The sequence below is a fragment of the Megalops cyprinoides genome, chromosome 6 (assembly GCF_013368585.1).
Source record: "Megalops cyprinoides isolate fMegCyp1 chromosome 6, fMegCyp1.pri, whole genome shotgun sequence".
In the NCBI taxonomy this organism is placed as follows: domain Eukaryota; kingdom Metazoa; phylum Chordata; class Actinopteri; order Elopiformes; family Megalopidae; genus Megalops; species Megalops cyprinoides.
This window is the reverse complement of record NC_050588.1, coordinates 25227991-25243678: the sequence shown is the minus strand read 5'-3', so window position 1 is coordinate 25243678 and position 15688 is coordinate 25227991. Positions and strand designations below refer to the sequence as shown.

The 15688-nt window shown below is 43.8% G+C and overlaps 1 protein-coding gene across 4 annotated transcripts in view; it reads left to right on the top strand.

The window, feature by feature from the left end:
- Positions 1 to 15688, top strand: part of pdzrn3b (PDZ domain containing RING finger 3b) — an 89006-nt gene that overhangs the window by 53555 nt on the left and 19763 nt on the right. For 2 of the 4 annotated variants that reach the window (XM_036532013.1, XM_036532012.1), the window contains exon 1: positions 12411 to 12479. The exons of the other annotated variants lie outside the window; for them this stretch is intronic. In XM_036532013.1, coding sequence (XP_036387906.1) covers positions 12411 to 12479 — 69 coding nt within the window. Of the gene's footprint in view, positions 1 to 12410; positions 12480 to 15688 lie in introns of those variants that run through there. 4 annotated transcript variants of the gene reach the window in all.

The following is a 15688-nucleotide window of genomic DNA, read 5'->3' as shown; positions in this document are numbered from 1 at the left end:
AATATACATATATATGTATATTATATATTTAAATGCTTTGAAGCAGATTTGTAAATAGGGATTAGCTGGTGATTCAAGGTGTTGGTTCATTGTAGGCCAGTCTAACACGGAGTTAATTGCTTAGTGTGGTTGGAGTTTGCAGTTTAAATGAGATACTCGGTCAGAGAAAGACCTGGTGCCCGTGACACGCTGGTGGTTTGGGACCTCCTCACCTCCCCTGATCTCGGGGACACCTCCGAAACGCAGAGGGTCTGTGTGTCACGGCTTGAGTGACAGGTACAAAGTAACGATTCACTGCCCTAGGTCCCCTAGAGAGGGGGCAGAATCGCCCTTGTCACTCACACGTCCCGGGACAATAAGCGGGGCAGAACACAGGGTCCCCCTCACTCTTTGTGTCCTTATTGAATTACAGCACAGGTTGGCTTTGTGTGCTCGGGGAGTAATTGAAAACATGTGACAATGAAGACATTGAATTGGTGGCAAACGGAGGTTGCGCTCTGGTGAATATGAGCTGACTGGTAAAAACAACCAAAGATCCGAGGGGAGATGATTCTGAGATCACGGTACATGCAGTTCAGAAGGGGTTTCAAAGGGGCTATTATGTAAGACTTAAACCCTTGTAGGTGATTGGGGTGAATGTTTGCGTTCTGAAGCAAGAGCTTTTCAGCCTCCCCTATGGATTCCGAGAGGAAAGAGGCCACAGTGGCAGGAACATTTATATTCAGGGCTTGCTAATGCTGTCATGCACACTTTCACTGTAGTAAAAGTTCATTATTCATTATTCATTATTCATGTTCATTATATTTTCACCCTATCACTGGATCCATCTCGAAGATTCAAGAATAGATATGAACCAACCAATTTATACTATTATGATGTCATACAATGGCTTCTACCATGAGATCTGTCTTCAAGTGTTGAATTGCCAGAATTATAAGGGCATAGCCATGATCAGTGAAGGCTGTTAATTTCAGTCAAGACTGCTGTGTAACGTCTTGATGAAATATTGATTGGCCTCATAAGCCAAATGTTTTAACATTCAAAACTGAGTTCATTCTGAACTCATTTTGGCTGAGTGTGATTTGGGTTTTTTTTTATTATTGAGCTTTCAGTCACTCCTCAGCATTGTGGAAGTCAGTCGTCACCTGGAAGAAATTGAAATGCAGGTGTGAGACTTTTAAGTAATTAGACCAAAGTGAAAAGGCTGTGACCAGGGGATCCATTTAGTACCATCTTCTTCTGTCACAATGATAGAAATAGTAGAAAGACAGTTGACAGAGGTATTTTAGGCAGTGACTGAGCAAATAATAGTTTTTTTCTCTCTCGTGCCAGCACTTTTAAGTGTACGTGCTGAGATTGCATGCTTTTGTTGATGAGAACTGGATGAGGAACTTTAAAATGTCAGCATCTGAAGGCTCAGCCCAGATATTAATAAGATCCTGTGTCTCCCAAAGTATTACTTGGTTACCATGTTTGTGCAAGTAGTTAAATTAATAACTGAGTGAATAGCTCTTATATTCACCAGCTTGTAAAATTTAGCTAGTGTCTTGTGCACCAATGGTCCATTCATTTTAGAAGGGTGAGTTTCTAATCTGAGGAGATAGGGGCAGGGCACCCTGAGGCAGTTATCTCCCTGTCCTACTCCATTGCCTTGATTGCCCCCTTACATTTCAGATGTGTGTAGAACAGCTGGGTACACTTGTCATGAGCCCCTGGAAGAAAGGATTACATTTCCTGGTACTGAGTGTAAGGCCAAAGGACTTACCACTTATCAGGCATACATCATATACCTTACAGATGCACATACATACAAGCCAGAGGTACTGCCAGAAAATGTCTACGGTAAACCCACAATTGTCTTTGGGAGTGCTGTGTGCCTAGCTAAGGAACCTGCTCTGGGGAAGACGGGAAGCATTTCCAAGGCTGTAATGGACCACTGTGCTGCACTGTGCTCAAGATTTGCATGTGCCCGTATGGGGATTGATTCTCCTATTGACTCAGGTGATGTCATTCACTGTCTGCTAGGATGGCGGCAAATCTTACTAACACTGTTACGTGGACTGCCTTTTACAACTGGAGTATCACACATTACTTATTTGCATGTGTCAATAGCAGCATTTTCTTTTTCCAAAAAAAAGGCTTGACATAAATTAGCATTTCTAAAGAGGCAGAGAAAGTCAGCACAGATAGTTCAGAATCATAGCCCTCTTGATATTCCAAACATTATGCTTTTATGCTGTGTCTTTTTAATTTGAATCCAGGTTTGGAACAAATGACAGATTAACCAAGTACTGAAGATAATGATTCAACTAAACAGAGGTTCTGTAACAATGACTGTACACTTAAACTGTTTAAAGGTGAAATTGATCATTAACAAGTGCATACTGGAGTGTTTTGAACAATTTATTAAACCAAACAATGAGTGAAATCACTTACACTCCAACAAACATTATTGTGCTAAAATACACAAAATTATTTTCTTTGCATGCTTAATGTAATTTAGAGGACTGCATTGTATTTTTATAAAATAGTTCAACATAGTGTAATCTGTTCTTTCAGATAATGAAACCAAACGCTGATTCCAAATATATGAAGATGCGATTCCAAATATGTGAAGATGTAGGCTGTAAAGTTATGCCCGGTCAGTTCTAACAGATCAAAGCCATGGTTCCGCTTAAATGCCAGCTGTTGTTTCTGGCCAAAATACATGTCAGGGTCAGGGTTTTTTTTCTATTATACGTAGTTGTACTGTACATTTTTAGGGGCTTATTTGTATTCTTAAGTGAGATACACTCCTCTTATTGGCTGAGCTCTGCAGAATGGCATTTTACCATTGGCCTAAAGGTATGTGAAAAAAGTAGATTTTGTACACAATGTCCTACTCTTAGCTGAAACGCCCAAGCAGCAGTTTCTGAGGTTCAGTAGTGTGGTTTTGTGTCATGGGTGTATGTGTACCTGGATTCATTAGCAAATGTGGATGATATTTTAAGGCACTGAAGGACAAGTGGTTAGTAGGTGGAGGTGTCCACTTGCTTTTTGTGTCATGAGGAGAGGTCGGCTAGCATTGTGTGTTTACCCCTTTCCTCTGATTTTCTTCCTCTGATTGTTCCTCTAATCTTACGCCGAGCACAGACGCACTTTGGGATGCTAGGGACAAAGGTCACCTGGTGTTCTGGCTGTCTCGAGCAGCACATCTTCATTACACCTGAGTTCACACACTTTACTGCGCCACCAGATGTTTCATTTCTTTCTCTCTCTCACTCTCTTTCCCTTCTGATGCCTTACTCTCTCTCTGTCTCCCTCTCTCTCTCTTTCCCTCTCTCTCTCTTTTGCTGTCTCTCTCTCTCTCTCTCTCTCTCGCTCTTTTCCTTTGTCAAGGAGGATGGATGGATAAGACCCTTTGCTGATCCCTTCTTTGTTTAATGGACTCCACTCCCCCCCTCCCCGACTGTGCTGAAGCATTGTACTCCATAATGACAGTGTTTTCTGTGCTCTTCAGTTCAAATGAAGTTTGGATTGGATGAAAATTATAGGCCCAGGCTTTTTAAACCAGACACCCCCCCCCCGCACCAACCCATTCCATCTGGAAAGAGGGGAGAAATGAAGAGGCAAAATTTGTGTTCAAACAAATATGCTGCTTTGTGCCATTCTGGCACTTAGAGAATTACATTTGCACAAATAGAACAGTGCACTGTCAAGGGTGTGGATTTTAATAAGAACCTGCACTTTGTGGCCATTTACCCATTCCAGGAGCAATTTGACATGTTTGAACGACACACGGAGTCTGTCCAATCAAAATGGCTCTCATCTCAGTTTAGATGCTTCCTTCATGCAGTCCTCTGTGAAGAGTTGCAGTTTTTTTTGTTTGTTTTTTTAGAATGGTAGTGGCTCTCTGTCCTTTCTGTGTGACCTGACAAATAGAATAAACAGCATTACATTGTCACAAATACAATTGTAGGGATAGTGTAACAGAGGCATCGCTTTCCGAAGTGTAAACAGGGAAGAATAAATTGAGAAGATCAATTCCATTGTAGCTCAGCCAAGAGTCTGCCCTTCTGCATTTGTTACAGAATTTGAAACACTCACAAGGTCCTCAATGCACTGGCTTCTCATTGAGAGACACATTGACTGAGTGCATTCTGAATGGCTAAAAATGGAGATTGAAAGTTCAATAGTGCCAACTGTTACAAATGTATTTTTCATCGCTGCTAAATGGATTAGCCTTTCTCAGCCTAAAAGCAAGGGCCATTTGAATATTAGGCAAACGCGAAGAGGAGTCCTGATAAATTGGACTTTGATGTGCTGGAAGTAGCTTATTGAATTTACTTATCGGCGAAATGAGGTTTGCATTGTCTCAAGCAGATGTGTTCCAGGCAAGAGCGAGGCCGATGGGTAAATGGATGGGGCGGAGCCTCCGCAGAGCGATGCTATTGTGCGCCGGCAGGCCTTGTCCCAGAGGTCCACTTGAGGGAGGCTGAAGTGTCCACATGGAGCGGGATGCTGAAACGTGGCCTCCGGGTGTTCGTCCAGTGACAAATGACTCACTGACCGGAGGACCCACCCTATTCATTTAGCTACACATATGGATAGCCAAAGTTCCTACAATAACTACTTCGGTGCTCTTCTCTGCCTCAGGCATTGCCATCAAATACACTTCAGTGCATATTAATACCACTCAGTTCCGGCCATTGAAAACATCCATTATGTGCAGGTGCACATGGTAGTTGACCGAACAGTTGACTTTCCCTGTGTTTTTTTCTCACTGGTGGTGCTGTCCCTTATATTCTTAATTCATTTGGTAGGCCATCATTTGAAACGGTGAGTGCTCATTGGGGTGTGAATAAAGGTGGAAAGAACAGACAAAATAAACTCTCAGGTTTGGTGGGGGATCATTTGCTGTTTGTGTAATCCAGTGGATGTTTTACAAGTCCAGGAGTCAAGCATGGCTGTCTGTTGGTAATCTACAGACTGTATATATATATATATACACATATATGTGTGTGTTGATGTGGTCACTCTAGTACTGTACCATCAGAAAGGTAGGGAATTAGGGAATTTCCCATGATCACACACTGAGTGAACCCTGACCCAAGGCTATCATCTCTGCTTGTACACGCAGGGTCCCAGCTTTTTGTCATGGGGTAAATATACACTCACACTCATATATGCCTTGTTGACACAACACAGGGGTCTGCCCATATGTGTCATTCTCCAGATGTGTGTGTCTTACGTGTGTGTGTGTGTGTGTGTGTATGTTCACAAGAGAAGGTGCTTCAGAAAACTAAAGAGATTTTTAGCCAAGGACCACAGGCCAGGTTTGTTCAGTGCAGCTTGTCAATCATTGAATTTCATGTCTGTACTATTGAGTCAACCAAACAATCTATACAGACAAATATAAATTATAATGGAAGGGCCAATATCTTTCTTTAAAGAAATGCAACTCTCTCAATATTGTCAAAAGGATTATTTTCCCATTGTAGACCAGATTAATGACTCCATATGTGCCCTGCAGAGCTGAAAAGCTTCAATTTTGTCAGGAACCCAGATATTCTGGGGACACATTTGAATGATGAAAGAAAGACATTATACCTTGCGATGCACAGGCCCCTTGACTGTTAGTGTATGTGGAAAATGAGGAATTTACATGCTTTCGATGTGCAGCAGTGGCAGCAGCAGTTCACTGAAAGGGTCTGTGGGAAGAGGCATTGAAGAGTCAGGGCTGTATGGAGGATGGACCCCGTCAGGGCTGTGTGGAGGATGGACCCCTTAACCCCCCCCCCAAAAAAAAAAAATAAAAGAGAAGTGACAGCACCCAGCTCTCTTGTGTCGTGAGAGAGATCACTCATCAGATCTGAAATGATAGGAGCCTTTGAAAAGTAGCAGGGTATAGATTCACATCATTCTTGTTCAGACCTATTTTGATTTCTTTCTTGTCCCTGTCAATATCTTACCATCATAAGATTGGTTTATCTCCAGTGCTGTCTCTTTGAATTGAGATTTAGTGCTGGTTAATTTGCAGGTCTTACTGGAATGGAATCTGTGCATGTTTCAGGGTCACTTTCTTGAGACAAAGTTTACTTATTTACTTTTGAAAAATAACTACTTAGGTGTTTTTTCTATAAACGTATTGCTTGTTTTTACATCATGTAGTTTATACTTTATATTTTAAATCTAATTGCTTGTGTTTACATAATTTATTTTACAGTTTATATTTTAAATCTATGTGCCACTTCAGTTAATGTCTTTGTACTATATTGCTGAGCATCCAGTTGGAAGAAAAGGAAGGGAAACATTTTAGTTAATAAATATGGTCCCTACACGCGTGTTGTGACTGGTGATCACTCATCGGTGCTCACTCTTTCAAATTACAGTCCTCGAGCAGGGTCATCTGCAAAGGAGCTGTCATGCCATGATTTCACCTGTCAATGACATCACCATGGCCATAGACGTCCTTTTGTCATGCCTTTCATTTCTTAAAAAACCAGGTAATGTAATGAGATGTGGTAACGTGCGTGTGTCTGACAGAAGCACCTTAAGCCCCAGACAGCGTGGAACGTCATAATGCCTGTTCGGTATCCACAGCGTGGTGGTAGGCTCCACGCAAGCGTGATTCAATTACACCCGTGACCTCAGCTGTAAGCATCACAAAATCGCAGAGAGTGGCAGAGACATGGGGAATGAGAGTGATAAGAATGAGTAGCCAGGCTGTAGCAGAACTTTCCCAGCACCGGCAGAGCCTTAGCGCAGCAATCTCCAAAGTGCACGCATCGGTGGCCTGACCTCAGCACACGTTACCCACCGATGAAATATGAACTCCTTAATATCCTGCCTAATAACTGTGTTGACATGCAGCATGACTTACCTGCGGAAGGAATGTCATGGCATTTAGTATAATTAATCGTAAATAGTTTTTATGCCTCGTTATGGACGTTTACCTTTCGGTCTTTATGGCAGCAAAGGTTAGGTTGTGATTTTAGTGCCCCTATTATGCACGCTAATTCTGCTTTGGCCAGAGGTCCATCATTTATGGATTGGAGTGCAGCCAGATTGGAAGACATATTAAATCTGTCATCTAGGCCAGGGGAATCCATTTACAGCCACCAGATTCATCCGCTGTCATCACCCCCTACAATTTATTTATATTCAAATCCTTCTTTATCCCTTATGTGAAATCTGCCATTCACTGACAAGAGTTGGAGTCAGAATTCAAAGCTGTGTTAGTTCACATATTTTCTCCTCTTTCTCCACTGACCCGAAACCCATTTGTCTTTTATATTGTAGTACAGCATTACCCATACAACAAACTGCTCTGCCAGCCTAATATTTTATGTATCTCTGTGAGCTTGTATCTGCTTTATAAATGTAATCATTTGATTTTTCCATGCATTTCTGACATAACAGAGACTGTCTTCTCTCAGTTGGCTCCCACTAAAGTGCAAATAAGAACATTGATGTGGTGTTGATGTAAACTGAGTTTGATGGGTTTTTTAAACTGTACTTTGAGAATTATAAAATATGGCAAACGTATGCGTGTGTTGCATTTCGACACCAGGAAAGAGATCAAACATGGAGGTTTATGTGATTCTCTGATGTGGAGCCCCTAAAAAAGTGTGAACATCTTAACAGATCAAAGAAGGGACTTTTCTTTTTCATTTGTTTCAAACATTTTTCCCTGATTTACAAATATAACCATCACCTGCATACCTCCTTTTGCAGCCCATATTCCTATTAGTGTGTTCATTGTGACAGCAGTGCGAATGGGCTTGTTGCTCTGCTTTATCTTTTACCACCTCGTTTTTGTTTGTCTTTTGTGTGTGTGTTTTTTTCCTCCCCCCATCCCCCACCCCGCCCCCCCAGATTGCCTTGCCACTGCTCTGCTTCCTCAGACAGACTCATTCATGGATTTATATGGCAGACATGGCATTATTAGTGTATTTTGCCCAATTAAAATGTTGTAGCGGTTTCAATTCCCCAAGCTGCTGCCATGTGGGAGGGGATCTGTGTACCAGGATAAATAAAAGCGTGTTCTTGACAGCTGTCTGAGGGGTTATGCACAGTGTAGTTTCAGTAGTGGACACAGATCAGTGGGTGGTGAGGCAGATTTGGGAATTCTGTTACAGATCTCATTATGCCATGCCCCTCTTCCCCTGCCTCTCGGATTAGAAATGCAGCAGCTCTGACCTGGTCTCCCCATTATGAAAATAATGTGGAGAAGAATAACTTGTTGGTTTCCCATTACTGGGTCCTGTCCCCACGCCAGCATTCATATCCTCTGCAGATTAGGGGATATTAAGCAGACACTCCTCTCCATGGCCAACATCAACTTGTGGAAGACAGCAATAATCTCCTGCAATCATAGGTCTCTGCGGGACTCTGTGGGATTACCGCCCGCTATTTCCACCAGCAGAGGAGGAACGCGGAGGTTAGAGGGGACATGCAATACATCCACCAGAAACACGTGGGGCTTTCAGCAGAGTGCGCTTTTTCAAATCCATACCATTTTTCCAAACCCAACACCTATGAAACTGGGCCAGTGAGTGAGTTCCAGTCTGCACGTGTGTCCCGTGGGACTTCCCCCAGCCCCCCCAGGGGACCGCTGTCTGGACAGCACATTATGGAGCCCTTCCTCCCATGGTGTTATCTCACAGCCATCTTCAAACTTGTTACCGGCATGGCCTATTCGTCACCTCTTCAGACCCGGCCAATCAGATGGTGTCTTCGCGGGTTAACGATCTTGCTCTTTGATCCACATCATAAAACCCAGATTAAGATCGGAGAGTGCACAACAACTTTCTCCAGACAGGCTGCCCAATCATAAACCTGATAGCTTGACATTTTCCCTCAATGCACTGAAATGCCGAGGTCGGCGCACATTAACTCCTCTGGTAGTGGACTGGCCCCTGCATGAGACACTGAAGGTGATAAAACCTTCACACGCGTCCTCATGGAGAGTGTGCCACTTTTAGTATTGGCTTTACCCTTGTAAGTAGAAGTTTAAATGTTTTCAACTTCTGAAGAAGCAATCAGGAAAATTTATTTTATACTATCAGAGAGGTTGTCTAGTGTCTAGGCTTTCTTTGCTTTTGTTGTTTTCTGGAGAAAAGGAAATCTGTTTACTGTACAATTATAACTAAACGTATGTACCGGTGTGGAGTTTGACCTTAATGTTTTAGCTTTCCAGAAATTGAACCCTGGAGAAAGGATTTAGTTGGACAACCAAGCATTTTTCCATAGTTTGTTTTTTCTTTTTAAAAGAAGTTAACTTTTAGGATGTAGTCAGTCAACATCATTGAAACAGCACATTATCAGCAGTGAGAGCTACTGCTTCCTCAACACACATGTGACTGGTTTAGGGCTGAATGCATATGGGTCCTTAGAGACAGAGGAAGCGGAGACCTCCCCCCCTGATCTTCCAACACTGTGGCTAAAAACAACAGAGACGGACAACTGTTAGACTCCAGCTGCGAGGACCCCAAAGGGTGCGAAATGGATGGTTATGAATATGAATGTTTCACTGAAGCGAGGAGCAGTCTGACAGTTTAAAGGATCAGTTAGTTAATTAGAGGGGGGGGACATGGCAGCGCCGGTCCCCTGGCTCCCTCAGCCTTCTGTGTCCCTCTCTCACGTACCCGGTGACAAGCCAGATTACATCATTACCTCTAGTTTCACTTGTTACTCATGCCGAGGTCCAGGAATACATTCGCTGCTAATTAACTGTTGCTGCCGTTTGCTCATTTCTCCAGAGCCCCAGATCAAACTGCTGTTTGAAATCTGTTTACCGAAAGTACAAGTTTCTGCCTCACGTCCTGGCGTGCAAGGTGGGGGAAGATGCTGCGTTGGCACGGCAACAAGAAATTAATTTGATGAATGTGGTATCTGTGTTCTGATGGGTGGTTATTGTCCTCAGTGTCACAGTCATTTGATTGTCATCTCAGAGGAGCAGCACGGGTGGGAGTAAATTGGCTTTTGTTTTCCGCTTTTCTACTTAGTTTTTTTTTTCCCCATTTGTTCATTTCCTTATCTTTGTCTCTCTTCCAGCTTTTGAAAAAGATTGGCTCAAGGAGGTGTGAAGGAACTATTCCAGTGACTGCAACAGTGGCTTGCTCTTCTGGCAGTTTTTGCCAGGAATGAGCAAAAGGTTGTTGTGGTTACTTTCATTGATTGAAACCTGTACAGGCAGAGAAGGCTCTTTCTAAATCTCCCCTGTACATCTTGACTCCAGGCTATATAGTCATACACTAATCCAAATAAAGGATGTGCTTGATGATGCTGCCCAGAAAAAATACCCAGAGGGAACCTTTTGATAAAGAAATAAATAACCTTTGGGACATTATGGAAGATAAAGAAGCTAAAGTGTAATTGCAATAACTGTACTTTGACCCGGCTGAACAGGGTGCCTCTGGCATTATTTTTTCCCGGTGTTCTCAGTATGTCTTTGGATTATGTGATGTTTTCCTATGATCTGGGCTGTGAGAGAGCTGCGCCGAGCATTTTGACTCCAAGGCTGTGGGAAAAGAAATGATAATCCATCGCTGGTGTTGAAATGATTATTTAAAGAAACAGTGAAATAGTCGAGATTGTTAAATTTTAAACCGAGGGTTTACGGAATGTGTGATGGAAGGTGGGTTGCCATGGTGGAGATGGGAAGCCACAGAAATCCCTGACGGATAAGAATCTGTGGGAACATCTGGCTTCGGGAAGCTCCAAGCATTCTCCTCATGTACCAGGAATAACACACCATGGACGCCCCCAGGCTGAATTAGTCCATGAAATCTATACAGGTATATAAGCTCCTACCTCCCCATTTAAAGTGTGCATTAATCTCTCCATCTAGTGACGCATTCTAGGATTGAGATGGGTGTACCAAGAATGGATATCTGCAATAATATTTCTCTTAAGTGATGGCCAGATAAGACAGAGGAAGGAATTTTCACTCGGTTAATATCCTTGGCAGTTAAATGCATGGTTAAAATATGTCGTCAAGGTGTCTGCCATATGCTTTGTTTTTTTTTTTTTTTTTTTCTTTATGAGATCAGGCTGTGGTAGCAACTGTTTCAGGGTGGATTTTGGCAAGTCACACACTGGCATAGATTAGGCCCATTGGACCTGTTTGGTTTGACGGGGGTTCGAGGCTGATCGTCAGTTTCCCAGCTCCACTCCTCTCAGGCTGTGATGGTAATTGAAATGTCAAGCGACATCAGCTCGGGTCAGGGAGTCACTAATTGCGTGAGCCGGAGCAGGGCTCATCCTCGTATAGGGCCTTCTCTGTTTTTGGGGGGCCGACGCCACCCGTGCGTAATAAGCAAGGGTGCCCAGCGCCTGCCCGGGTCCCTTAATTGGCATTTTGTGTTGGTTGGCTGCGTGGCACCAAGATAGACGGCAGGCCTTATGCCAGGTCTGCCCCGGCAAGGCTGCCTCCTTTGTCAGCTCCGGTGCTGGAGAGGCCATCCTCAGGCTGGACTGAGGACAGCAGCGCAGACGCTATGAATGAATGTCACTTTACATCAGCTTTCACCATGATGAAGTCTCCCTCTGCATTTTGACTACAGACGCACAAGTTGTTCGTTTTTTTTGTTTTGTTTTGCTTTTTTTTTTGCTCGGCGGTGTTCTCCCCCATTAGGATGCACATGAAGTACACAGGAAAGTGGTGCTTGAGAATCCTCTTTTTTTCCTTTTCTGTTGAATATGTATGTCAAAGTTCACCATCGTAAGTACAGTATTACACTCAATATGCTTTTCCCTTTACTGTTTTCTTATGCTGTGATTCTTTCAACAGAGATGTGTATTTATCGGACTGAGAAAAAAGCTTTGCATATCAGAGCTTGTTGTGGTAATCTTACTGACTGTTGTGTAAATGTGATGAAAGTGGATTTTGCTGGCCAACCTGCCTCACACATCTGACCTCACGAGGGAAAGTCATGCTTGCAGCAGCCACAAAACGCCTCTGTGACAATCACTTTGTCTCAGCACAATAGAAGTAATGATTGCTAATTAATGAAACTTCATCTGGCATAGTCTGCAATTATGGTGTCTCCCTGTTAAGGAAGCCCCTAATGAATATTCAATGAGCTGATGGTTAATATGCATGAGGAGGGTTTATATAGGCAGTGTTGTGGTGTGAGCGTAGCAGAGAGTAAAGAGGGGACTGAGTGAGTGAGTGGGAGAGAGGCAGGGAGAGCAGGCTCACAGACGCGCGCACACACACACACACACACACTCTTGCACGGGTGCTGGAGCCTGCAGCATCCATGTAAATCTCTTTAGACAAACCCATTTCCTCAGAGAGCGAGCGAGAGAGAGAGAGCAAGAGAGAGAGAGAGAGAGAGAGAGAGAGAGAACAGCCACATGTGAGCCTGCTTCAAGAGAGCCAGCTGAGGTCTGAGGAGAAGGGAGAGGGACATTTCTCCACCATGGGATGCCGCCTGTGCACTCTGCAGAAGCCAGAGGAGCAGTACAAACTACTGTACGAAGTCTGTCAGGTAATGGAGCAAGTGCAGCCCTGCTACCCTGGGTCAGTGTACACTGCATGCAGAGCAAAACAGAGAAGCTGCTAGCAGAGCAGCCCTCTAGGAGTTCTGTCAGGGCTAAAATGTAAGGTTACGCTGTAGAGCGCATGTGACTTTAGGAGAAAGTGCTTCTTTGAGTGTCACTGTTTGTTCTTTTTTTTTTTTTTGTTTCTGTTTTGGGATGCTGCTGTTGCTGCTATTGTGATTGTAATTTGGTCTTCCTTTGCCAAGTGGTAAGTAAGTGTGGTGCTGTATGTAACTGTGGTGCTGGTTGGGTGCACTTTCTATCCGTGACTTGTAAGCGCAGGGTCGAGGCATGGTCACGCACTTTAAGAACAAGGGGAGTGACCGGAGCTGTGACAGATGCCTGAATGTTTCTGTCCGCCTGTGCAAATTGCAACCCACTGCCTCCCTCTATGTTACTAAGTGCTGACTGTGGGTTTTTCAGACCTTAACCCCAGTTTGACTTTTACCAGGGTTTATGTTTAACGGCCAAATGCTTGCAAAGCACGTTGTTTTGTTTTGTTTTGTATTGTTTTTCTGGGGAAAAAAAAACGCTGCTGTAATTACGTGGTGTACACACCTCTTATTTTCAAAAGGGTAGCTTTTTTGTGATCGTTTGGCACCAAGTGAAGAATTTAAAGAATGTACAGTTATATTTTGTGATTGTCACTCGAATGGAGTTTTTGTAGTGTGGTATTGAAATTGTGTGCTTGCAGAGCACAGTCAAAGGGCTCCCTCCACAACTGGGGGAGTGTGCCAAGAACCTGGTGAAGTATGCAGGAACGCAGTTTGAGCAGCCTGCTGCTGTCCTGGCCTCTGCCTTTAAAGCCGTCCCAGCATGTCTACACAAAGACAAATCCGTGACAACTGAAAAAAGATGTAAATATATAGACATGTACACAATCCCGTTTTAATATCTCTAATGCATTGAATGGTGTGTACTGTAGGAGATGATGCTAAGCAGTCAATTTGCATCCTGTGTCCTCAGATGAACTTAATGTCAGCGTGTGATCTCTTGTGTGTTTTCATGTGCCATGATTTTACTGGCGTGAATTTGATTCTAACCTGCTGTATACAAGAGAAAACATGCTTTTACCTCCATGGGTTTACCTGTCAAGGTTCACCGCTCAATTACTCTCACATGAGGATATGATTAGTTGCTTCCTCGGTATGATGTATTACACTCATTGATAAGTGCAATTTGATTCTGTTCTATGAAGCATTAAGTTCCAAAATGAATTTCCACACTGGAACAGCAGGGGGCATTTTAGAGCAGACTGTTTTACCTTTCCCTCTCATACTGTGCAACCTCTGAGTCCAAACAGTGTTAGAATAAAGGCTGCTCAGAAGTGTCTTCATCTCAGAGGATTTATAGAGCAGCTTCATCAGGTTTAATTAGAATAATACCGTCAGCCTTGCTTGTAGATTTAGCAACAGTCTGTGAATGGCTTCACCAGATTTTATTTAGGCTAACTGATCACCGCAGAAGGAATGTACCATCACAGCAGTGTTTTCTGCCAGCTATGAAAGACGCAAGATAAACGCATAGCTATAATTCATATCCCCATTAGTGCACAGAGGGAGCAGTGTCTGCTTTTTGATTTAAGTGAATTTAATGAGCAGGCACGTTTTACATTTCCCTCGCTGTTGTAAGAAAAAAGCTGTTCTTTCGTATCACTCCGAGGTGACGGTGGCGTCTCTGAATTGTGTCTACAAAACGCTGAGCTTTGATCATGCCAGCTATGTTGAAATGGCTAAAAGCTTTGCCCCGTTTCTGGGCAGGGTGTGTTTTGTCATGCTAAATGGCCTGTGTGTCCTAATAAATCCAACAGATGATGCAGGATGAGCAGGCATCAAAAGACCCCATAGCCCTCCTCTATTTCATTTGCCTTCAACAAATGCCAGGATGGGGCCCTGGAGAAGAGACCCAAACCCCTTTGTGTCCTCGCTCTTGAGCAGTGGCAAGTCTGTCATTCTGTCTGTCAATTACCGTTGATTGGCAGGCTGTTAGCTGATGGACCCATGCTGGCTGTCTTATGGTGCTCGCTCCTTTGCCAATTACTCCAACCAGGAGCGCCACCTGACCAGACGGAGACGGAGCAAACAAAGCCAGCCTGCTGTGTTTAGCATCAAACGCCATCCATCACTAACCTCTACCCTGACGCCCCATTCAGCAAACCTCTGATTACAAAGATAATGTTCAGATGTAATTTACTAGGTGCATATGTTTGCGGCTGCCTGCTTGTCTCTGTTGATAGATCAGAAAGACCTCCTTGTTTCCTGGACCTTAAGTTTCCTCTGATGGATGAGCACTGTATGAATTTGAAGTGGACAGGCCCAATGTGCAGCCATGTATGGCACTGTGACTGACTTGTACAAAAATGGCTTTCTGTGTTTTTTAGACTTAAAATGAGTTGTGAGCATCTGTCCACATGGTCCTATTTTAGGCAACCATTTGGACATTAGTAAAGCTTCTGCCCTGACGAGTGAGGACCCATTAATCATCAAACAATACATCTCCTTGAGTCAAGAGGAGAATGAGGTGCCTTTTGTGAATTTGCTGAAAATGCTTCCTGGACTAGGTTATTGTGTAGTACAAATGTGAGGCTCTGACCTCAAAGGTTTCTGTTGGCCGCCGCTATGGTCATTTCCAACTAAGGCAAGTCCCACAGCGCTTTGGCTCTAATGAGCTGTGTAAAGACACATTTCGAGTGTGAAAGTGATCCGCCAGCACATACCTCGAAGTCCCGGTGTCTTGTGTCACTTGCGTGCCGTGGGGTTTGGTGCGGTGCCTCCGCGTGTTCCTGCACGTCGAGATGTGCAGGCGTGTGTGGCTGTCTCATTGCCTTTTGCCGGTGTGTACGAGTGTGCCGAAGGACTTGCGAGCGCACTGCATGTGTTCACATTGTAGAGGTGGGAGACACTTTCCACTGTGCCAGAAACAAGGGCATCGGCAAGCGCCAGTCCAGGAGGTCTGGTGTGTCTCTCTTGGTAAGCCCTAGGCGCAGCCAGCAGAAAAAGGATCAAATCCACTGGGGCCCAGGCTTTAGTCCTGCCTCATCCACACATAATGCACAGAGATCCTCTTCATTAGGATGTCTGGCGCTTTGCCCACTCTCTCCTTTCACAACTCTGTGGGTTTAATGACGCAGAACACTGCTTTTCTCTCTTGTTGCACA